General features: G+C 45.4%; 1 protein-coding gene across 3 annotated transcripts in view; it reads right to left on the bottom strand.

The window, feature by feature from the left end:
• The window catches only part of ARPC2 (actin related protein 2/3 complex subunit 2), a 125,092-nt gene that overhangs the window by 22,604 nt on the left and 77,942 nt on the right, over positions 1-24,546 (bottom strand). For all 3 annotated transcript variants that reach the window (XM_078679257.1, XM_078679256.1, XM_078679258.1), the window contains exons 5-8: positions 14,686-14,872; positions 12,957-13,050; positions 6,319-6,445; positions 3,207-3,307 (exon numbers count right to left, since the gene is read on the bottom strand). In XM_078679257.1, coding sequence (XP_078535383.1) covers positions 3,207-3,307; positions 6,319-6,445; positions 12,957-13,050; positions 14,686-14,872 — 509 coding nt within the window. The remainder of the gene's footprint in view (positions 1-3,206; positions 3,308-6,318; positions 6,446-12,956; positions 13,051-14,685; positions 14,873-24,546) is intronic.

The raw sequence follows: 24,546 nt of genomic DNA on the forward strand, positions 1-24,546 counted from the left end.
CTGACTGTGAAAGCGAGAACATTTTTCGAGAAACTGTGCCACCACCAGAACAATTGAACTCTGTGGAACCTGAACTACTATTTCTGGACCAGACAGTACCCGGGAAAAGACGCTACAATTTACGACCAAGAAAAACAGACTAAATAAAAGTGATTCCTTTTTGTGATCCGAGAGAAAACCCCATGGACTAATAAAATGTGTCTTTTCCCCAAATCCTATTTTTTAAAGTGCAGATCTCCCATCTAGGTAACTTGCTTATTTTTGTTTTTTCGAACCGCCATCCGGGTTCCGCTGCTAGGGTCGCGGTTGATTAAAGACTTTTGGGTGCAGCTGACGACGTTAGGTCGGTAGTTCTGGTTGGTCCAAGGGAGTTGCCCTAGACTGACGGAAGCATCCTTTAGCAGAGGCAACCTACCACCGCGGGCAGCACCTTAAAGAGGATGGAGTTTCCTGATGTGGAGAGGCCTGCCAAACAAATGAACTTTAAGCAGAGACTTTTTTACACGATGACGAAGAAAAGTTTTATAATAGTGTGTATTTTTATGCTATCCAGCGTAATGGTCTTTTTGATAAGCTATGTTTTATTCTCTTTTCATGTGACATTTGCGCCCACTACATCACCCATACCTCCTCCTACTGTTTCCTCTCATTCTTTCCACCCTCTGCCTGACCACGAATCAAATAGGAGATTAGAGTTCATTAATAACTCCTTCGTTCAGTTATTACACCAACACCAACTTGTAATGAACACAACTAACGGTTGGGTGTGTGGTCTCATGCCCCACACCACGGATAAAGGTATCCCCTATTTGGTCCTGCCATTTAGTCACAATGGTTCAGTCTGGGCATATAGGACAATGTTCATATATGCACAAGAAATCCAACCCCTACGTTCTGTAAAAGACAACCTCAAGACTAGCGCCCTAGTCAAAGGTATAGTTGACATGATCAAGGAAGTAACCTCTTACGAAGATACCCCGGATGATGAGATACTTGCATATGTAGGTTGGAACGTGACCGGATATGGCACTACATTAAGTGAGAAACAGCAAGCCAAAAGATCGTCCCCTATCTGGATCGTACCTCATCAAGGTCACCTGTGTCTGCAAGGTATTGGCAGGAATCCCAGAGCTCAGCTAGGGAAGAGTGTCTGTACAGAAACGTATGTTTTTGGATCTCAGACTTCCCCTGCGTTTTTAGCCGCTAAGGGTACTTATTTCATCTGCCATGATAGAGCCTATACATGGTTGCCCCCTGACTTCTCGGGCTCATGTTTTGTTTCATTCCTGTTACCTCCCACCTACACAGCAGCGGCGGATTACCATCGGACAAGGGTAGTTAGAGGTGTTTTGAGTAAAGAAGACACTGCAGGTCAAGAATTTGGTGACTTTGCAATGGGTTTTCTGCCGTTCTGGGGAGCCATGGCTAACAGCAGGAACATAAGGCAATTGACAAGGGTAGTTGAATCCACCGTGACTGAAACTGCTGGTGCCCTTAGTAACCTGACTGCTGAGCTCCAGTCGGATCGACTTATGACCCTTCAGAACCGGGTCGCTTTGGATGTAATACTTGCGGACCGAGGTGGAGTATGCAAATTGATCCAGTCTAGTTGTTGCATTTTCATCCCAGATAATGCTCCAACAGTGTACAGGGCCATCTCCAAACTACATAAGATTTCCGAATCTATTCATGTGGATAAAGGAGATTGGTCATTAATGGGATGGTTCTGGGAACTGATATCTGCCTGGGGATGGAAAATTCTGATGGTCATTGGGATGGTCTTAGCCATTCTTTTCCTGTTCTGTCTATGCATACAGTGTTCTCCTGCAATATGTGGCCTCTGTGCTACATCATGTGTGAGGAAGCCTGTGTCAAGAGATGAACTAAGCACTAGAATGATGTTACAGCAACATCTCAATGACTTTAGGAATATAGATCTGGACTCAGACTAACATGAGGATAGATTAATTGCCTATGTAAGGGCAAAAGGAGGGTCTGTGGTTCTGAAAATCTGGATTCATATAATAGTACTGGACTCGAGAATAGAAAATTTTGTCGAAATAGGACGAATTTGGTATCAAAAGACCGAGAATGACGAGTACATCATGTACATGTATTTTCGGCGTATTCGAGTGACGATTTCACCTCAAAATCGTCATTTACATTCTAAACACTTAGCTCCCATTTACATGTTGCCCTTTACATAGGCCTTAATCCAGTTGAATTTGATTCCACAAGGACACATACTCCTTAATCGACTTCTCCCTGACCTCAGTACAAGTTAGAACCATTGCCCCAGGCCGAACTCGTTAGGTCAGTTCCCTCCCAGTGGCCGAGCAAGATAGCATCTAGGCTCAACCAGCCATAAAACCATTTCAGCGCGCACACCTGCCATATCTCGCTCACATCTTTTCTCCACTCCTTTTCTTCACTTGCTTTATGATGGGGAGGTGACCGTTTTTATTAGGGGTCCAGCGATATCTGATGAAATGTTGGGCCTTGCCGGATGATTTGTTATGGGCAGCTCGACGTGAAATATGTACATGTCATCATGACTCTGCTTTTCTTTTGTAACCAGTAACTATAAATGAAATACCACGAATTCAAAGAATGTTTTGCCCAAGGCTGAAAATCATGTATAAAGAGAGAAGCCTGACTTCGTGAAAGTGTGCAGTCTCCTGAGAATATACCCGTATTGTACTTCTAGGACCCTGTTACCTTGGTTGCAGCCAATAAACTAATCTTTGACTTCGCCTAGAAGACTCTGAGTTTCTGTAGGTCTGACTCAGGAAGAACCCGAGGTCTCTGGGTGTTGATTCCCTGACACCGCTGGGTTACCGGTTCTGTGCCGGTTCTTAAAAACCCAGTACCTCACTACCAATATAATTGTTTTTGGAGCTTAGAGCCGTAGGAGGGGGTTTGGGATGAGTAAAGTGGAGGGGAGTTAGTATAGGGAAATATGCAATAAATTTAAGTGGTGAAAATGTTAGTCTGTTATTTGCATTGAAATGGAATAGTGACCTTAACACTCATCTGCCTTTGTATTCCACGTGAAGCAGGCATGTTGGTCACATCACATCAGGATCACATGAATGCAATTTATTTAGCTACTCCAGGCACACACATTAAGCAGCACCATCCCCATCCCACTCCTTGACTAATCTGACATTATCCTGCAAGCCCTGTCCTTAATGTGGTGGACGTACCTTTGAACACTTGATGTGGTAGTGCAGGTAGTCTCGGAACGTGTGGATCAGGTTGATGGTATTGTCCTTGGCGTTGGCGTTGGTGTGGCGGGGGAACAGAACTGAGGAACAGAAGATATAAAACACCAGGTGAACTTGTTAAATAGCAGAGGTCTAACGTCTCAGAAAGAAGAACCTGTGCATGGGTACACCATTGAATGTTCAAGAGAAAGGGCACCTGGATCAGTGAGGTAGAGGCTATGCAAGGTATTGTCTGAGGGCACCTCAGAGATTCATGGTACATCACAAGAGAATCACTACAAAAATGATGGCAATGTATATTGAAAAGTTATTTACCTCTACATGTAGATTTGGAAACTGGTTTCTTTAGCTATGCCTTCTCCCCGTTTCCATCAGGACTGGCACCGGAATAAAGTTAACTACTGAAAAAGGTCCATAGGTTTGTCCATGTAGATAGTTTGCTGAATACATCTAAGTGACTACCCTCCTTGAGTAGCGTGTCCACAGTGGAGTATTGAGTCTGGCATTAAAAGGGCTGCAAAGCATTGTACAGATATACAGGACATGCAAGAGCGTATACTTTTAGATACTCCCCAATCTACGAGTCTGGCATTAGAAAGGCAGAAGGGCATAGAGCAGAAATACAGGGCATACAAGAGTGGATACTTTTCCATAAACCCCAATCTAGCACTCTAGTTGAAGACTGTGAAGCCGTTTTAGGGCAGACAAGCAATGCCAAAAGCGCGAGCTATTCCCAGACTAAGCGTACAAGAGACTTGCCTGAGCTCTGGCAGCAGAAGAGTTTCATCTCCAGCTATCGGTCTGCTTCCCTCATTGACAGACCCATGGAAGGGTCATCTAATGAGTAGAGGAAATGGGTTCTGGGAAGAATAGAGCATGAAGCAGCCATTGCTGCCTGTGTGTGTACCTGTCCTCATCACTTCTTTTCTCACTAGGTCCTGGCTATCCAGTTCCATGCACCTTTGCCCGTGAATCCCCGTCTCTCCTACACGCCCTGCTACGTAAGTGATAAGCAGCATCAAGCACACACATCAGCTCATGAGTCCTGGGGTATCTTGCCAGGAGGGGACCCAGTACAGACATAAGAGTGAGCACTCTTTTTGCATTTAACTAACTTATTGCACTTTATTTGACCCCATGGCTACTAAATGAGCTTAGATATAGTTTAGCTTGGGAATTATTTAAGCCACATTGTGTGCGAGGAGTTAAATTCTTTTTGACAATAAATGGTAAATATCTGAGCTTAATGAAACCCGTAGCAAAGCAGTTGTGAAAATATATTATGAAATTACTCGGATTCCTTCTGACGTATGGATTTGCCATTGACCTTTATTACTGCACATCAGAGAGAGACGAAACACCAACACTGAAAGGCAATCTTTTCAAATTTTGAATAAAAGTCAGTCAGTCAGTAAAATAAAGGACTGCTTAAACTCCTTTTCCAAACTAAGACTAACTGAATTAGCCCTAAGAAGAGTCGCTCGCCTACTGACACTGGACCACTAAGAGACGTCTGATTCACCAATGCAAAATGATCGTACCTAGTGATGCCTGTTACTTCGACAACAAAACACTATTGACAAGTCATGCAAATGTCCACTTCCTATCGAAGTTTCATCTACGCCTCCATCTGGAGATGTACAAGACAGGACAGTGTTCTACCACCACATCCACTGATCTCAGAACTTTAATCCCTCCGAGGCAACACTCGCTTTCGTCTTTCTGGGTTATAATATTTAGTCAGCTGAAACAAATTACAAGGATGACAGCAGGTTCACAAGTGCTTTACATCAAGATACTAGACGAAACATTATTCTTTTGCATTATTTAGAACTAATCATTCTCCAACAAGTCTACTTGACACCTCCTCCGGTTCCCCTCTGGTTTCAAGTGGTAGTGGACGCCTCACCTAATTCCAGTAGATCGAAACATTGTAGGCATTGTAATCTTTCAGATATCCAAGAGAGATTACACGACTATACAAAACTGAAACGATTCTTTACGCACACTATTTCAAAGCAACACTGATAATGGCTTCGGTGTGCACTGGATTTTGGAGACCATATCTCCAAAAATGAATTATTTACATCTAATTGGAAGATTTTTTGTTTTGTCATTTTACTTAGCATTGATGTCACTCCAAGCAAAAGTGAAGCATTTGATAAAGACATTCTTTCAGAAGGAGCGCCTAAAACAGGAGGTTATGCATACATAATACAGTGTGCAGCGGTCGGCGAGCACAGGCTCCATAAACCAGGATGTGATAGGAGGACAGCAAGATGTACGAGGGACATTACAAGTCCGCACACTGTACAGTTCAATATGTTACACTATAGACTTTTCCATTGTACAATTAGACTTTAAAATGTTTGGCAGTGGGAGAGAGAGTCATATGCCCAGTCTTACGCAATGTTTGGTCGAGTGCCAATGTCCGTTAAAAAAGTAGCAACTTAGTCCCAAGACCACATTTCCTCGTATTTATGTGATGTGATTAACTTTTCTATGGGCAAACACACATGAGAACATTAAAGCTACATCTAACGAGTACGCGCTCCAGACTGGAAGTCTCAATTGAAAGTTGTGTTGGCATACATTCATACAATGGAAAAGAATGCTAAGCTAAGCCTTGCTCCAAACATCATATAAAATAAACACTACAAAAACAACTACATTTAGATTCTGGGACTGTGGGTCTAGTAAAAGGGTAGGTGAAACAAGATTTATTTTCATGGATTAGTATCTTTAAGAGGAAACTGGATGGTTTGGAATCCCGCACAGGCAGAAGAAAAACAAAATGGTGATTGTTGCAGACTGTCACAATTAACACTCTTCCTGATGGTATAGTCAAAAAAAGGGTACATACCCATGTCAATTTCTAATGTGGTTTTCACTCTTGAATAAGTACATATCTACCTATTGTTCCTATGAACAGTGATTACTTTTATGAACTGTTTCTTTTCTTATGGTTGATTACTATGGATATCTGGTGCCTACTTTTAAAAGTATCACCACACTTGAACTGTTGGAATAACAAAGATATGACAGATTTTCATAGCTTAAAGAATACATCGTGCATGTTTGTCCCACTTACCAAAGGTAATGTACCCAATGTTGTCCCCCACTGCAGCATCGGTGTCCTTCAGCTCTAGCGGGGGTTCTCTGTGGTTGAATAGAACCTGTGGCGCTGTGTGGCTGGCACGACGGCCTTCTTTAAATTCCTGGGTAAAATATAAGACAAGCATTGAAAAGCTTTGAGAGGAAACATATTTACTTATTCAGGTTGCCATCTTTGATTATGTGCTCTAATGACTTCCTAAGAGCTACATATAGTCCCTCACTACGGGACCAGATTTAAGTACAGCTTCACTTGGGGTCCAAAGTAGTTCCAAGTCAAAATCACCAGTTGGCTGATTATTCTAAAGCTCCTTGATTTTGGGGGAATGCTAAAGCACCTCATTTGTAGGAGCTAGCTATCACCTCACAACTTAGCTTGTGCTTTCCAATGCTCCAAGCAGGGAATAGAATACTGTGAAAACGTGGCACATTCTCTCACCCTCTATAAATCTGTTTTTCGTGTTCTTGCCTCACAATCTTAAACAGAATATGAAATCGGACACATTCAAATGTAAAGAAAAAAAAACTGATGACTTGCTTCTTTTCCCTTTCAGGATAAAAAGAACACAGCTGTTGGACTTCTCATCCTTAGGGTGGTCTTCACCAACCTTTTGCCTACTTTCCTCCACATTTTGCTGTATTTTTTTGCTGGCATTAGGACTCTGACCAGTGCTAGAGTGCTTGTGCTTCACCCCTAAACAGGTTGAGATTTGTGTATACCGGATTGGCATATTTAATTTACCAGCAAGTCTCTTGTAAAGTGGTTTACCATCTACCCAGGGCCTGTATACTAAATGCTACTAGTGGGCCTGCAGCACTGGTAGCGCCACTCACACAAGTAGCCTTTTAAACCTGTCTCAGGCCTGCCATTGCAGGTCCAGTGTGTGCAGTTTACTGCCATTTCAACTTGGCATTCAAAACCACTTGCCAAACGTTCCCCTTTTTGTTACACATAGGTCGCCCCCAAGGTATAGCCTAAGTGACCGTAAGGGGAGAGTGCTGTGTATCTAAAAGGCAGGGCACACAGTTTTAAGTTTTACATGTCCTGGTAGTGACAAACAGCTAAATTCTATTTCCCTGCCGTGAGGTCTACTCCTTCAATAGGATAGCATTAGGGATTCCCTAATACACCTATTAAGCTGTAATTCCTGATTGAAAAGGAGTAGCTATTTCATGTTTAATATCTTTGAAACAATGGTGATAAATCCTCTTTAGTGGTAACATTGGATTTAATATTATCATTTTAGAAATGCCACTTTTAGAAAGTGGCTAGGTCTCTGTTCTTAACGTTGACCTGTGTGCCTGCAGCCTGTCTCCAATACACGTCTGTGCTGGTTACAACTACACTTTGTGCATTACCACTAGAGAGCCACAACACAGGAAGGACAGGGTGTGACCAAGGATTAATCTGCATATTGATAGCCTTCCTGGGCAAGAAAGGGGAGAGGTGGCTCATACTTACATCTGAATGGGTTGTGTCCTGCCGTCACACAAAAGGCTGATATATGCCCTACTGTTAGTCTGGAGCCATGGCTGGGTGGAAAGGGATACTTGTGCAGTTCAGAGAACTCCTTAGAAGTAATCCCCTACATCAAAGGCACTTTTGGGTATAAGTAGCAGGGCTCTGACCCCATCAAGTCAATATACTATTGGACCTGGGAGAACTCTGCTGGAGTAAAGACTGCTGTGCTGAATGGATTGACACTTTGCTGTGACTAACTGTTCTCAGGAACTGCTTCTCTGCTTTGCTGTGCTGCCATGCTGCCCGCTGATCTCTGCCCTGCTCAGGACAAGGACCGGACTCTCTCACTTGAACCCAGAGTGACTCCAAGGGCTCACTGGCTTGCCTCCTGTTTTCTGAATTTTCAGGGACACAATAGTCTTCCTGCAATTCTGCTGGTGCAGCTGGACTCGGATATCTGGGAGTCCTCCCCTTGCCTGAGGTGCCCCCTCCAGTCTTGCGCCTCAGAAGTGGATTCTGCAGCTGATTTCTGCCAAAACAGGTGCATTACCTCGACAGCGTTTTCATTTCTGCCTCAGTGCTGCTTCGACACCAAAGCTGCTCACCGATGAAGAATCCACAGCCTGCGCTGCACACAGAGGCGGTACGACGATGAAGCTTTGCATTCACTACAATGGAGCTTGATAACGATGCAGGACACACTCTGCACGGCTTGATGGCAATACAGTAGACTCTCGAAAATAACTCCATCCAAGGTATGTATTCAGTCGGACCTGTCTGGGTCCTGTAGCTGGCCTGCCCTCCATGGTCGTCAGACCAAACTATGACTTTGCACCGGTCCCTCGCAACATCAAGTAGCCTTTTGACAGCTAGTGAAAATCTAAGCACTATTTATAATTATTTCTTTTTACAACATTCATATCTTGACTTCTGCTGATTAGGTTGCTATACTACTACGATAACAACCACAAAACCATAAGAAACTGGGTTGCTTAGAAAGACATGGTCAAAAGAAATGCGAGGTCCCTGAGCAGCAGAGACCATCTCTAAAAAAAAAATTTGAAAATCTTTATTGTCCACTCTCAACAGCAAAACAGGAAGCATTTTTTCACTGAGAACTTGACCTACTGCCCGCCCAAAACATTTTGTGTTCATTGTGACAGTGTTGTGCTACAGTATTAATTCATATTTTTAGCTATTCTATGGAACAATAGGAGTCAAGCTGCAGCAACTTCAGAGCTTTGCTGTGATGTTTAACAAATTGCGGAGTAGCCAACTCTTGAAATTGGTCGAAGCTGGCTACTCTGTGTAGATATTGCATTAGTTTCTATAAATGCAAAACTGTATGCACTTAGAAACAGTCTGTCAGTGTTCAGCTCTAGATAAACGCTTTGCATGCCACTTAGAGGTTGTAGGAAGATTTTGGAAAACCCTTCAATAAATATAATACTAAAGCTGCTTCATCCCTATGAATGGCCATCTGTAGACCCCAAGAGCATGAGACAGAATGAGAATACAAAGGATAACATTAGGCCTAGCCATCTTCCGCTTCAACACCGAAGGGTAACCTAACCTGTATAAAGACACAAAACCTCCACCATTCTAATGTTTGTCTTTCCCTTGCTGATCTGTTCCTTTTCATTGCTTTGAAGCGGTTCAAAGGAGACATGAGCTTTATAAAAAACAAAGGCATAATATGTTCCCTCCCTCTTCCTGCTATCCCCTTCCGCATTGGGTCCTCTCCTTTCAGTTGCACTGTACACCTGAAGAGAACATCACGCTATACAAATAATCAATTACATAATATAACATTAACTTATGATGGGGCACAACATTGTCCCATCAAACTAGTATAACCAAAACAAATTTCTTACATTCTGGATGGCTACGTATGTGCCATGAGTGTAGTTAAATAACTCTGAATATCAGTTCAATATTCCGCCTGCCCCCTCTCCATCTACCAAACAAACTCCTAAGCCACTTACCACTTACTAGCACTGATAACTTCAAGTATCTGCTGCTCTGCATCCTGTAGTAAACAGAGTCTGGCAGGCTGCAATAACAGGATTTTACAGGCATGTAGCAATAAGAGAAAATGGTATAGATCCAATTGCTGTTTTTTTTTTTTAGATGTCCGACAATCCAGAGGAATAAATGCATCACCAATTCCACGTGGTCATAATGGTGGTCAAACAAGAAGGTCAAGTGCTACAGGTAATCGGAATGTAGCAAGATTCAGCACACCAGAACAATATGAAAGACACTAAACCAACAAAGTCCAATCAGCAAATTTACATAATATGAAATGGCTCTTTAAATTACCAACAAGAGCACTAGTGTCATACATAGTGTAGAATTGCTCCTTTAAGTATATTTAATCATGCTAGAATTCAATCTGTAATAGTTTGGAGTCAACAAGAGAAAATTCTGACATAACTATCTTATGCTGTCTAATGACATTAGCTCTTGAAAGATTCAGAAATTCTGTTCTAACCACATTGAATTCTTATGAAGGTTTTTCAAGTTAATGTAGGGATTGGAAGTCCAAGGCTTTTTAAACTTGTGATAAGTAGACAAGCTGTGCTGGACCAGGGCCTTATCCGGTATTATAAGACCATCCAGATGCCGGTTTCAAGTTGTGTGGCGTAGGGCCTGGTCAATAGATCTGGGCAAAGCCAAAGATAAAAGGCAATCTGCCCCAGGCAGACAAAGCATTAGAGAATGCAAGCCTTATAGCCCACCAAATGTCACTGCTCACAGACAACCCAGTGCTTTGGGAGCCAAAGAAGTTAAAAGCAGACCGCCTCTACAGAGATGCAGAGAAGAAAGAGGCAGACAAAACGCAGCAATGTGCACAGGACATTTTTACTGATGATGGAAATTGAAGCCATTGGGACAGATGTATTCTTTGTCCAACAGAATACTTGGAAACTTTGCCTATTTTGAAAGAAACCCCTCTCTAAATTGACCAGCTATCATTGACATTGGACAGGATTTTATCTGTAATGTTTCCTAGCTTATACAACACCCATCTAATGTGTTGGCAGGACAGTGTCTCTTATTATTGCCCTCAGCATCCATGGTCCTTCACTCTTATAGCCTCAGTTTCCCACTGAGCACTTTCAAATGCCTTAGAGCAGCCTACATATATAAGCCACTAACAAGTAGTGCTCCAATGTGTCCCCTACACCCTCCTCGCCATGCTCTTTCCAACTCCCTCTCATATTCCTCTTCTGCTCCCAACATCTGTCTCCTCTTATTGCTTTGAAGTGTCTTAGTGGTACAAGTGAAATGCAAACAAACTATATTCCGAGGAATTTCACTTTTGAACCTTTGGTTTTGCATAGCTGCTGTTGGCTGTGCCAAGCTACATAGGCTGAAATCCAGCATGCTCGGTGTATAATTATATGCCCGCTCCGTCAATGGAGCATGGCTACTGTGGGACTACATTGGGCAAGACTAGAGACTGTCACTAACAGGTGTAACCAAGACTAATAACTAGCACATCGTAGATTCACTGTAGTTGTGCATTAGGCGGTAGACATTCTTAACTATGGAATTATGCCACAGAAGCTCTTTCACTCCAAAAAAAGGGAGATACCGTTTAAGGGTCAGAGTGTCAACTTGAGCCGCAGCTTTGTTTACTCAGAACATAATAAATCATAATTAATAAACTTCGCAGGCATAGTGGTAGTGAAAGTTATGATTATTGATGTACTATATTGACTGGGCTTAAACACACCAATCCTAAAACTGATTTTAACTTTTCAAGAATATATTTTCCCAGCCAGATAAGTTTCTAAAAAGGATACTTTTTTCGAAAGCATTGCTCCATCTGACCTTCTTTCCAAACGTTTAGTGCAAATCCCAATGAATGTTAGGAACATTACAACAGGTGTCTGTTGTAGTAAATTAAGTAACATTGGCCAGTTCATATGACCCAGTCACAAGAGAATTTTCAAAATGGTCATGCACACTAGCGCTTAGAACACACGCATCAGACACGCAGAGTTCCTTTTGCAAGAGGCAGGACATACTAGATGACCTGTACAGACCTTGCAAATAAATTATTCTGGTTGAAAAGGCTTGTGGCAAGACTGACCGATTATTTGAACTGATCTAAAAGGAATTCTTGATCACGTGTGTTTGGAAACTTTGCCATCTGCAGAACCTCGACTTTTGAGGGCCTGCTTGTGTGAAGATCATGCAAGGAGAGAGAAAGCTGCTGATCTGAGCTGGATATTCCAATCACTGCAATGCTGAGATCATGACATGAAATGTAATAACTCACTAACAGCGAGCTTGGTCGGTTTGGCATTGCTTTTTGTGTTCGAACAGCTTTACAACTTCAAGTGTTTCCATTTAGAAACCTTAAAAGGTAAACCTCTATATCTAAGGCAGTGAGACCTACAAACCAAAGTCGCCTTATCTGCGGTTAACCTCGACATTCACTTTCAAGTGGACCATTTGTAATTAGTTATAAAAATTGTTGACGGTTGGCTGGAAACAGACAAAAAGCGTCCAAATTTGTGATATGGAATTTTTGGTTATCTGCAATTTATTTTCTTGCTCTTTAGCTCAATACATTTTAATGTTTACTTTTCTTTGTAGTGGCTTTTCTTTTTTCTAGTTTTCCATAAATTCTGAATGTACCATCTTATCATGGTGAATAGTTAGTAGCGTTATTTTTCGTTTGCTTTAAAACTTTAAACCCCTAAACTCATTTTGGTTTTTATTGAGGTAGGATCGGTAAATCAAAGGATTTAAAATATTTTATAAATGCATAATCAGTCCAGTATAGTGTAATGCCACCCAATTATCAGATCAACTCTAAACAGGTAGCAGATTGCTAACTGCTATTGGCATGTCTCTAATTTCAACTAAATTAAGCAGGACCAATTAATGAAGGTCTGACTGTTTTTTACTTAAAATTAACAATCTTTCAGGAGATGTAGAAACCAGTTTGCTGAAATTCGCAGATTATTTGACAAATGGAGGGTTATGAAGCAGGTGCTTAAATATTTCATGATTTATATAGGGCGAGCTTTCAGTCTATGAGCAATTTAAATATTTTCAAGAGAAACCTCAGGATGGCCTTTAAGGGGATATGGAGGATAATATTTAAAAAATCCCACGAGTTTTACTTTTCATACCTGCATGAAGACCTTTCCAATCACCACATCGTCGTCATCCTTAAACACTGTGCTGAAAACCACAGTGACTCGATCTTTTTTAGACTCAACATACCTTCAAAGGAAAAATAAAGATACGTAATTTACTCTGAATGAAGTTATACATAGGTCATAGGAAGAAACAACATCTAACAGTGCAGAAAATACATACTTCTCTTAGGAGAGACCTAGTGGTCTGTAAAAAACAAAGAAACTCACTCTTCTCCAGAAAGACATAGGTGGGGTGGGTTGGCATGGGTATGCCGGTGGGGCATTTGTTTTGTTCAGGTATGTAGGTAATTTTTTGGGGCAAACATTGGTTTTAGGGGCATACCACGCTCTTGGGGTACATTAAGGAATTAAAAAAGATTATTGTCTCGAGATATTTCATGTGACGTTTTTATTTTAACTGAAAACAAATGGAGCAAAACAAGCATATACTCAGTCTTTGACAAAACTATAATCTTCTACATAACAGTAACAGGATGACTGTTACATTTACAGAATGCTCGGCAAACTGCTGAACTAAAATGCTGTACACAGCAATTGCCACAAGAATCTGAAGCTGGGAGATCCTTGCGATGGTGCTGTCCAGTCGGGTGCGCCCCGGATGCATGGTCTATTTTTCGTCAAACACTGTGTGGGTACGCTGGATAGATCCATCTGCAAAATCTCAGATGTATCCATAAAGCATGGTCTCTTGCATCATTCATCACGGGTTCCTTATCTCTCTAGTTAATAGATTTTGAATACTTGTTCAGGACACTAAACAGATTGGAGTGGTGTCGAACAAGTATTCAAAATCTATTAACTAGAGAGACAAGGAACCCGTGATGAATGATGCAAGAGACAATGCTTCATGGATACATCTGAGATTTTGCACATTGAACTATCCAGCGTACCCACACTTTCCCATCGCCAATTGTATATCCATTATTATGTACACAAGCAAGGGTCCACGTCAACGGATACGGTCTTGGGCTATTCCATGTCAGAGGAGCACCCACAAGGTTGCCCACTCTCCCCTTTGTTACTCGCGACTGCCACGGACCTCCTAGCCCAGTGGATGACCTTTTGTCTTCCTTGGTTGTCAGAATGATTCACAGATCCTAGACCAACCTGGGTAGGACTGTCCAAATGCCTTATAAATGGAGTTCAGGAAACGTGCAGAGAGACACTATGTGACCATGATCTTAGGGTGGAATCAATAGATTTACATATCTGTGAATTTAGTTCTTGAACTCTCCAGAGCAATGCTGGTCTACTAATATTCCCCTCTTATTGACTCTTTGACGAGGAATCTGGCGATTTAGAAACCCCATCTGCTGTCCCTCTTGAGATGCATCGCAAGCACGAAATTGATCTCTCTAGCAAGGATGTTGTACATCCTCCCAGAATGCATCTTCGTTTTAGTCTCTCTATTTTCTGGAAGGTCAAATCACTTATTCAGAGCTTTTAAGGGGAGAAGAACCTAACCTCCTCCCTCCAGGCGGCCATGGAAAATGCTTTAAATCCCCATATGATGGAGGCATCTGTATGGTGGACAGTGTCCAACCACCGGGCCCCTCAGTTATTGTTTGGATTCATGAGTCGAAGTGCAATCCAGCATACACAATGGAAAGATGGGCAACTGGTGAACGCTTGACCTCTACAGGACACATACAAGAGCATGCCAGAAGGCGTGTGACACGGATGGACCACTAACACTTACATTGTTTCGTCGTCTCTATAGTGGATGACTGCTCTCTTCTCACCATCCTTCCCCTCTTCTTGGAACTTGAAATACTTTTCAAACACAGATGCAAAACAGTTGCGCTTCAGCATGCCCGCTTGGTGGATTGCTGCATCCTTATTTGTGGGAATGTTTTCTAGGTCGTAAACCAAGGAGACATTGTATCCTAGTAAGGGAGAAGAAATGTGTCAGACACATTTTCAATATATTGCATCTGTAAAATGCTTATATATTTTAATTGCAAAAAGACTAAAACACCAAAAAAAAATGCAAGAGCGAGCGTTTAAACTTATGCTAAAGATGCAGTTCAGTAGATCAGCAGAAATAGAATATACAAACTGCAGAAGCTGCAACGTGTGAGAGGTTTGTAGACAGACCACACACTTATGTTTAGTCTTACCACTTCCTCTCTCCCATGCACATTCCTTGAATTAGTCTGAAAAAGTCTGCACGAGCAATGATGCACAAGTTACTACTTATGTTGTTACACATCTGTAAGAGACATTAGTTAGTGAGAGATTCCTTACCTTAGAATATCCCCAGGCGTCAGACTGGATCCGGAAAGTTTTTCGTCAGCAGTACCCCTGCGCGTCAGTAGGTAGCGTTGAGCGGCTCCGCGTCCTTCGCTGGCATCGTAAGTGCCGAGATTATGTCACAGAGACTACTTAGGCGCCAACCATGCGCGCTGACGTCAGTTCTGTACACAACTTTCCGCACCAGGAACGCAGAGCCATGCAAGAAACTGACCACCGGAGCCATGAAACTAGGGCCCTGAAAGGGATGACCTTAGCCCTAGAAATCAGTCTGTAGAATGGGTGACGATGGGAGGGGCGGTAAAGAATCGATCACTAACTAATGTCTCCTACAGATATATCGTTACACAAGTAGTAACTTGTGTATCTGAAAGAGACACGTTAGTGAAAGATTCCTTACCTTAGAATAGATACCCCAGCAATACCAGTCCCGGTGGAGGGTCTGCGAACAAGATTACACCAGAAAGTAACGGAGAACAGAACGGCCAAAGAAGCCATCTCTCCGGACCCGACTTTCAAGGCAGTAATGCTTGGTAAACGTGTACAGCGAAGCCCACGTAGCTGCCTGACAAATGTCCTGCAAGGGAATGCCGTGTCCCAAGGCAGTAGCGGCTGCCGTTGCCCTGGTAGAATGGGCAAGCAGCCACACAGGAAACTCCTTCTTAGCCAACGAGTAACATGCTTTGATGAACTGAACGACCCACCGAGAGATGGTCAGTTATTGCACAGCCTGACCTTTTTTGGCACCCACGTAGTCAAAGAGCTAGTCATCCACCTGGAACTGTTGTGTGCGCATCAGATAGAACGAGATCGCACATTTTGGGTCCAGACGGTGGAACCTCTCCCTCTTTTGAAGGAGGCGGAAAGAAGGTGGGCAAAGAGATGGTCTGCCCGATGTGGAAGGACGTGACAACCTTTGGCAGGAAAGAAGGACGGGTCCTTAAAATCACCTTGTCCGGATGAACAGAAAGGAAAGAAGGTTTAGAAGAAAGAGCCTGGAGGCCACCCACTCTTCTGCCAGAGGTGATCGCTCCGAGGAAAGCGGTCTTGAGAGGGAGGAGATGCAAAGGACAGTTATAAAGGATCTCGAAGGGAGCGCACATCAGATATGTCAACACAAGTTTTACATCCCATTGAGGCATGATGAACGGCACGGGAGGAAATTTGTGCGTATTGCCTTTCAGAAAACAGTTAAAAACCAGGGAATTAAAAAAAGAAGGCTGACCTGGAAGCAGTAGAAAGGCGGGGATGGCCAAAAGATAACCTTTGATAGTGCCAAGAGCAGAGCCCTGCTGGGCCAAAGAAAGAAGGAACAGAAGGACTTCGGCAATAAGGGCAGAAAGGGGATCCACAGCACCATGCCACAAACTTGTTCCATCTGCAGGCGTATACCATTTTAGTGGAGGGACGCCTAGCTGCCAAAATGACATCACAGACTTCAGTAGGAAGATCAAAAGCTGTCAACTGTCGCCGCTTAATCTCCACAAATGGAGGTGGAGGCTTGACAGGTTCGGGTGGAGGACCGTCCCCCTCTGCTGTGACAGAAGATCCTCCCGAAGAGGCAGTCGGATCGGGGGAATCGATCGCCATGTTGAGTAGCTTGGGATACCAGTATCTTCCTGCCCAATCCGGAGCCACAAGGATAACTTGGGCCTGGTCGAGCTAAATCTTTTTCAGCACTCTGGACAGAAGTGGTATAGGTGGAAAGGAGTACAACAGACCCAAGCTCCACTCACGACTAAAAGCGTCGCCGAGCGAGTGCCCCCTTGAAAATTCCAACACGCAGAACTGATGAAATTGCGTGTTCTCTTCAATGGGGAATAGATCTAACCAAGGCTCTCCCCTCTGCAGAAAGAGACCTTGCACCACGTCAGAGTTCAGACGCCATTCGTGATCCATCAAGCACCGGCGGCTGAGTTTGTCCGCCCTGGCGCTCAGAGAACCTGCCAGGTGTTGAACCACCAAGGTAATGACTTGATGTTCTAGCCATGTCCAGAGGTGCAGAGCCTCCTGACACAGGGTTCACGACCCCACCCCACCCTGTTTGCTGCAATACCACATGGCGGTGGTGTTGTCCATGAACACCTGCACAACACTTTCCCGGACAGAGGGAAGGAATGCCTTCAATGCAAGTCGAATTGCCCGAAGCTTCAAAAGGTTGATATGGAGTCGGGACTACGCCGGAGGCCTCTAATCTCCACCTCTCCCTAGTGGCCCCCCATTCCAGGAGGGACGCATCCGTCACCACTGTGTGCTCCGGTAAGGGAAGGGAGAGGGATCTGCCATTGACCCAATAGTGATTCGTGAGCCACCACTGCAATCGTCATGCAGTGCCCTCCGAGATCTGGACATGATCGGACAGGCTGCCCTGATGCTGTGCCCACTGGAACTTTAGGTCCCACTGCAGAGCCACCTGGCATGTTGCACAAACAGGATGCAGGAGGCTATGAGGCCCAGGAGCCGGAAGGTCATCCTGACTGAAACCCAGGATAGAGGCTGAAAGATCAGAATCATAGCCAGAATATCCCGGACTCGCTGCGCGGGAGGATAAACCCGAAACTGCATCGAATTCAGAACCGCTCCGATGAAGGGGAGCTTCTGAGAGGGGCTCAAGTGCAACTTCGGCACGTTGATGGAGGACCCCACCGAATGCAGGAGGTCGGCCGTAGTCTGAAGGTGGGTGACAACTGCCTGGGGCGAGTCTGCCTTCAACAACCAGTCGTCGAGGTAGGGGAAGACTGACACCCATGACCTGCACAGGTAATCTGCGACCACCGCCATCCCCTTCGTGAATACCCGAGGGGTGCTGGTAAGGCCAAAGGGGAGCAAGGCAAAACTGAAAATGCTCCTGGCCTACCGTGAACCTTAGGTAACGCCAATGGGCAGGCAGGACGGGGATGTGAAAATATGCGTCCTGCAAGTCCAACGCTGCCATCCAGTCTTCAGGGTCGAGGGCAGCCCAGACCTGAGCCAGAGTCAACATGTTGAACTTCTTCCGGAGGAAGCGATTGACGTTCCTGAGGTCCAAGATGGGGCACAAGCCCACTTTGTCCTTCTTGGGAACCAGAAAATAGTGGGACTAACAACCACGTCCTACTTCTGGCCATGGAACGCGCTCAATGGCCCCCTTGGCCAAGAGGGCCATGACTTTCTGTTGGAGTAGCGCAAAGTGATCCCCAGACATGCAGTGGAACTGTAGTGGCATGGCTTGGGGGGGGTTAGACTCGAAGAGGACGATTTGCAGCACCCACCTGTTCGGAGGGACAGAAGGCCAGTGGGGGAGGTGATGTTGAATCCTGCCGCCCACTGGCGTGGGGTGCACCCCAAAGCTCGGACTAGGAAGGCTTTGAGGTGGATGCTGTGGGATCGGAGGTAGACTGACCCACACGCTGGCCTCCTGAGCCGCCACGGCGGCCTCCACGCCCACGCTGAGTTTGCTTCTGCGTAGGATTCTGACTGAACGAGCGGGCAGGGGCCCCCCTTCCGCGGCCACGAAAGGTAGACGTGGCCGGGCGTTTGGTGGAGAGACCCAAGGACTTGGCCGTAGCCAGAGAATCCTTCAAACGCTCCACCGCACTGTCTGCCTTATCGCCAAACAGGCAAGTACCATCAAAAGGCATGTCCACGAGGGAACTTTGGACGTCCCCGAAAACCCAGTGGACCGCAGCCAGGCATGGCTACGCAGGGCTACTGTTGTGGAGATCACTCTCCCTAAAGAATCCGCGATGTCCAGCCCACACCGAATGGCGCACTTTGCGGCATCCTTCCCCTCCGCAACAGCTTGGAAACGTACAGCCCGAACCTCTTCGGGACACTGGGGCAGTGTCTGCGCCACTGTGTCCCACACAGCGTGAGAGTAGCGGCCCAAGAGGCATGCGGTGTTGACTGACCGCAGCCCCAAGCTGGCAGAGGAAAATAACTTCTTGCCAAACTGCTCCAGCTTTTTCGATTCCTTATCTGGAGGGGCGGTAGGGAACGCACTTTGGGAAGTGGAGGCCTGAATGACCAAGCTCTCCGGAGTCGGATGATTTGTCAGAAAGGCTTGGTCTCCCAGTGCCAGGTGATGATGCCTGGCCACGTTCTTATCCACAGGAACCCCTGTGGCTGGCCTAGGCCAGGTGCCCATCAAAACATCCGTCAAGGCCTTATTCAACGGGAGCAGAGGTTCGATAGAACTTGCCGCCGGCTGAAGCACCTTAGTAAGGAGGTCGGTCTTGTGAGTGACAGTAGGCAGATCAAGGTCCAGGGCCTCAGCTGCTCTACAGAGCACCACAGTATATGTGGTGCCCTCATCCATGTCAGCAGGAGGAGCCAGGGTCGGAGGAGAGGTCAAGGCCACCTGCATCCTCCAAGTTCTCCACCCACTCCTGTTCAGAATCGCACTGCCGTGCAAGAGGGTCCTCTGACCCCTCCCAGTTATCCCCCTCCTCCACAGCCCGTGGCACAGGCAGCAGCGGCGAGGGGAGTCACAGGGGATAAACAATGATCCAACAACGCCGGGAACGGCGACAGTCGGTGCCGATCCGGCTCCATGTCCCAATTTAGGGTCCCAAGCCGGAGCATAATTGTCTGGAAATTCGGGCAGGGCAGAGGTGGGACGAACGGAACCCATGGCTGTGGCGGGAATGGCACCGCATGGGGCGTTGGGGCCGGAGCAGCCGGTGGATGACCCTGTGGCACCGGGACTGGAGCAGCCGGTGGATGACCCTGTGGCGCCGGAGCCGCCGGCAGAGGACGGTGCAGCGCCAGGGCCGTAGGCAAGCAAGGGCCCTCAATAGGGATTGCGGGGCCCAAAAGCGCGCCGGCGTGAGCCCTAAGCCTGGAAAGGTGGTCCATGGCGGCAAGAAACTCTTGCACCTGGGCCGGAGTCGCCGACTGACCCGGATAGGACGGGTATGCCGCGGGATTCCCAGGCTTCAACTCCGCATCCGGAGACCGGCGGGGGGACGTCTGAGAGCGAACACGCTTCTTCGACTTTATCTTGGGACATTTCTTTGACCCCGAGGAGCGATGATGATGGTGGCTCCGCGGTCGGTCGCTCGACCGACCCTTGGACCTCGAACGGTACGGAAACTAATGCCTGGCCTCCAGCAGCTTTCGGGACCACTCCCAGAGCCATGGCCTGACAGTCGGAACATGACTAGGAGTCAGGGTCGCACTCCAGGCTGTTGAGACATACGCCATGGGGGACAGGCCCTGCAGAATTTAAACCCAGGCATCCCTACGTGGAACCAGGAGTCAAAGACTCAAAAGAAGTACAGACAAAAGTCTCAAAAAGTTAGTAAAAAAGTGACTGGGATACGTGTTCTAACCGGATCTGCGCTTGCTGGCGCGGAAAAAGAAAGAACTGACGTCAGCGCGCCTGGGTGGCGGCTAAGTAGTCTCCGTGACATCATCTCAGTGCTTACGACGCCAGCGACGGACGCGCAGCCGCTCGACGCCACCTACCGACGCACAGGGGTACTTCTGACTAAAAACTTCCGGGTCCAGTCTGACGCCTGGGGATTTTCTAAGGGAAGGAATCTATCAATAACGTGTCTCTTTCAGATATTGAACACATGAAATCCAAAGCATCAGAGAACATCCAGACTAAAACTTTGCATTATGACATAGCTGAACTATCACTTCAAAGACTTATCAGATGCCCAAAATAGAGCTACGTCTTGGGGTAGTTTCGGTAGGCTTTCCATTATGAATATCAGACAAAAGTGGTCTAAAAACAAGCCTTGAATGACTACTTCAGGTAAAAGCAAACTACATGATAAACTAAAGAAAGCTCCTCAGATTCAGGGAAAGTAGCTTTTACTATTAGATTAGAATGTGACGGGAAGACCGTTTGGGGCAGGTACTTCTTAACTCCAAAACACTGTGCAGTGATTTGGTAAATGCCACCACAAATTGGAGACTTCAAGCAGGCCACTTACTAGCCAGCCACTAGTGCCAGCCTGATTTAAACTAGAAGTGCTCACTGTTGTATGAAGAGCAGAAGTTCACCACTTCTTTAATATACAAGATATCTCCAAATGCTGCAAAACTGAAGGAACTATCATTGTGCAAGAGAAGACAGAAAAATACATATAATAACTCCTGAAGTTGCACTTTGTAAATGTGGGACCCCCTACAAGTGTTGGAGGTAATGGGAGTGCCCAAAGAGAGATGTGATAATAGCAGGCTGAGTGTTAGAGATCATCTTTGACAAAGGACATTCTCCTCCCTTGCTCTCACTCTTTGTAATAAGTCCTCTACAAACGAGGTTGGCCACACACCTTTGCCTCCAGAGAAGAGCTCAATATTTCTTTTCCCGTCCATCTGCACTACAGCAGACTCACTACCCGCCCTACCAACTACTCCTGAACTCTATTGCTCTTGGACTAAATAATGTCCAGAATTCAGTATGTTCCTCTCCCAGTCATGCTTGTATGTATGCATGTGTGTTGGAAAAGCTCAATGTAGCTGGAAAACCACGGAGGATGGTCGGGCCATATAAAACTATTCCGGATAGTTTACAGAGGCAGAACTTTCAAAGATGGACATGAAGAGTCACAGGTGAGTGTTCAGGTACTTTCTGAACTACAGAAATGCTAGGGGAGTTCTGATGTTCCAGACCACTGCAGTATAGATGGAGAAGGCTTATCCTGTTTTTTCTTTCTAGTCTGGTAATATCCAGCCTTCTCCTCTGGAGTTTACATGCACCTATTTTCTTGGACCGACATGAAGGTGGGCACTTTTGTGTAGCCCTGTATGTGAAGCAGCTGGTATTGAAGATATTGATAGCATGACTGTACCTCTGGGATCCGCCCACTGTCCCTCAAGATCTGAACTACACAAATACCTCAACAGCAATACAAGAGCTAGGCTTATAAAGGAACCAGGGTTGGGCTGATAGGGTTAGACTTCTCAGGGCCTTTCACAAGATTCGCTGCAGTCTGAGTTTCAGAGGATCAACGCAGTGAGGGAGAGACTATGATGCACCATGATGATGTAGATCAGTCACTACTTATGCACATCTATGCCTCATGACGTTATGGTGACTTCAGTGAAATGATACATATGTGTAAATAAAGCATTAAACGGTAGCCATTTGTTAAACGAACTGGGGGTAGGAGAGCATCACCAAGAGAGTGGGGAAGGCAGCACACAGGTAGAAGTGGCAATTGCAGAAAATAACAAACACTTGTATGGAGTGCTGAAAGCAAATGAAAAGAAGCAGTTCACTGAAAGTAAGCAGTGGAATGAAAGAAGTCATCCAATCAATAGTTTGTTAAAGAAGATATACTAACAAGGGGGAACAAACAAAAGAAGAGGAAGGACAGCCATCAAATAAGTAGCAAACATATGAGTGACTATAAAGCTGATTAGCAAAGGCCTCAACCACTTCAAGTATCGCTACTGTACACAATAAGTCTTTAACAGACAGCGGAAAGCTGTTTGTAGGTGAGAACTAACCATGGAAGAGTGGAGAGGCAAGGATCTCAACTGGCATCGATGGGGAGGGAGAGTGAATTATTGAGTGCTGAACAAAAATGGCAACATGGAGCAAGAGAGCCCGGGGCCTACAGAGAGGCTGGTTCAGGAGAGTCGCTAAAAAATGCAAAAGGAAACAAGCACTGGCGTTGCCAATAGGTCTCGCATTAGGAAAGTGTGGGCTATTGGTATTGTAAATGACAATTATTTTTTTAATATGTGTTGGCACTGAAAATATATAAATTAATAGCATTGTTATTTACAAAGCCAATAGCTTACACTTTCCTAATGCGAGTCCTATTGGCTATGGGAATGCTTGTTGTTAGCCAGCAAGGACAGTGCTGTTGTGGTACTGAGTGATGCTGTTATGGTGCTGAGTGATGTGGTGGTGTCCCAGAGTGATGTGGTGGTGTCCCAGAGTGGTGTGGTGGTGTCCCAGAGTGGTGTGGTGGTGTCCCTGAGTGGTGTGGTGGTGTCCCTGAGTGGTGTGGTGGTGTCCCTGAGTGGTGTGGTGGTGTCCCTGAGTGGTGTGGTGGTGTCCCTGAGTGGTGTGGTGGTGTCCCTGAGTAGTGTGGTGGTGTCCCTGAGTGATGATGTGGTGACAGTGTGTAACAATATATATGTATATGTGCGAATATGGTTTTTTTTGGGCTTGAGAGAGTTTGATTGCTGCTTTTACATGTTTTAACTGTATATATTTTGTTTAATCAGTGTTATTGCGTTATGGACATTTATGTAAACATGCAATTACACCGGGGGTCCGTCTTTCCTTTAAATAATGTTAGTTAACGAAATCTTACGAGAAAGTGAACTCCTTGTAGTTCACATCTCCGTGTTCCTTTTGCACACGTACATGAGCTATTCTCTTCGGTGGACGAAGGTGGGGGTGCTTTTAAGTTCTAGCAAGAGGAGCCTCAGGGGGGCAGTATTATTAGGGTGCGGGTCGATATGTCTTTTGAAGCAGATGGCTTATGTAATGAATTGAAAAATTGAATTGTAAGGAGAGTGCAAATCTGTCTGTTCTTAATTTGGGGGATTAATTTAGACAGTCGTGTTTGTAGTGTATACGATGTGAGTAAATGCAGACTGCAGTAATGTCTTTAAGGACGTTTGCATTAGGAGATGCTAGGAGGTGTAAATCCTGGCACAGTTAGTAAAAGGCACACTGGCAAACCGTGAGTTATGCGCATGCGTGGTGACTTGGAGAGAAGATGAGTAGTGACGACTCAACAGCTGTAAGGGAGTGGGCCCAGGGGGGCGATGAGATAGGAGATGTACCAGGGGAGCGGTGCAGCTGTAAGTAAGGATGTGATGTCGAGGAGCCAGTGTGTAGGGAGTGCTGCAGTACGTAACAATGAGGATCGTGTTCTCATGTGTGGGGGGAGGGATTGGGGATGAAGCTTCTAGTAAGGATGGGTGATGTAAGAGGGAGGAGTAGGGGATGCCTCTGGAAATGAAGAGTGGGGATGCCGATAATTACAATCATCAAAAAAGCACAACAGAAAGAAAAGAAAAAAAAGAGACCGCTAAATTCTCATAAATTAACAGATTTGGACAGTACATGCACGTTAGTAATAAGTGTACACAGTAACAAGGATTGCAATGTCATCAAGTCATGCGGGCATGTCATCAAGTCATGAGGGCGCCTGTTGAATTATTAAGCATGGCGCCTGTGTTGCTGATAATGTTGCAGGGAAACTGAAAGTATGGCCGGCTGCCGGCCACCGGCCAGCCATGAATAATTAGGGGAGGCGAAGCCGCACAGCACACGCTGGGAGAAGCCCTTTGATGTGCTGTGCGGCCGTGAAAAAATGCAATTACGAGGGAGGCTGATGCAATTACG

This window comes from Lissotriton helveticus, chromosome 3_1, assembly GCF_964261635.1.
Source record: "Lissotriton helveticus chromosome 3_1, aLisHel1.1, whole genome shotgun sequence".
NCBI classification, from domain to species: domain Eukaryota; kingdom Metazoa; phylum Chordata; class Amphibia; order Caudata; family Salamandridae; genus Lissotriton; species Lissotriton helveticus.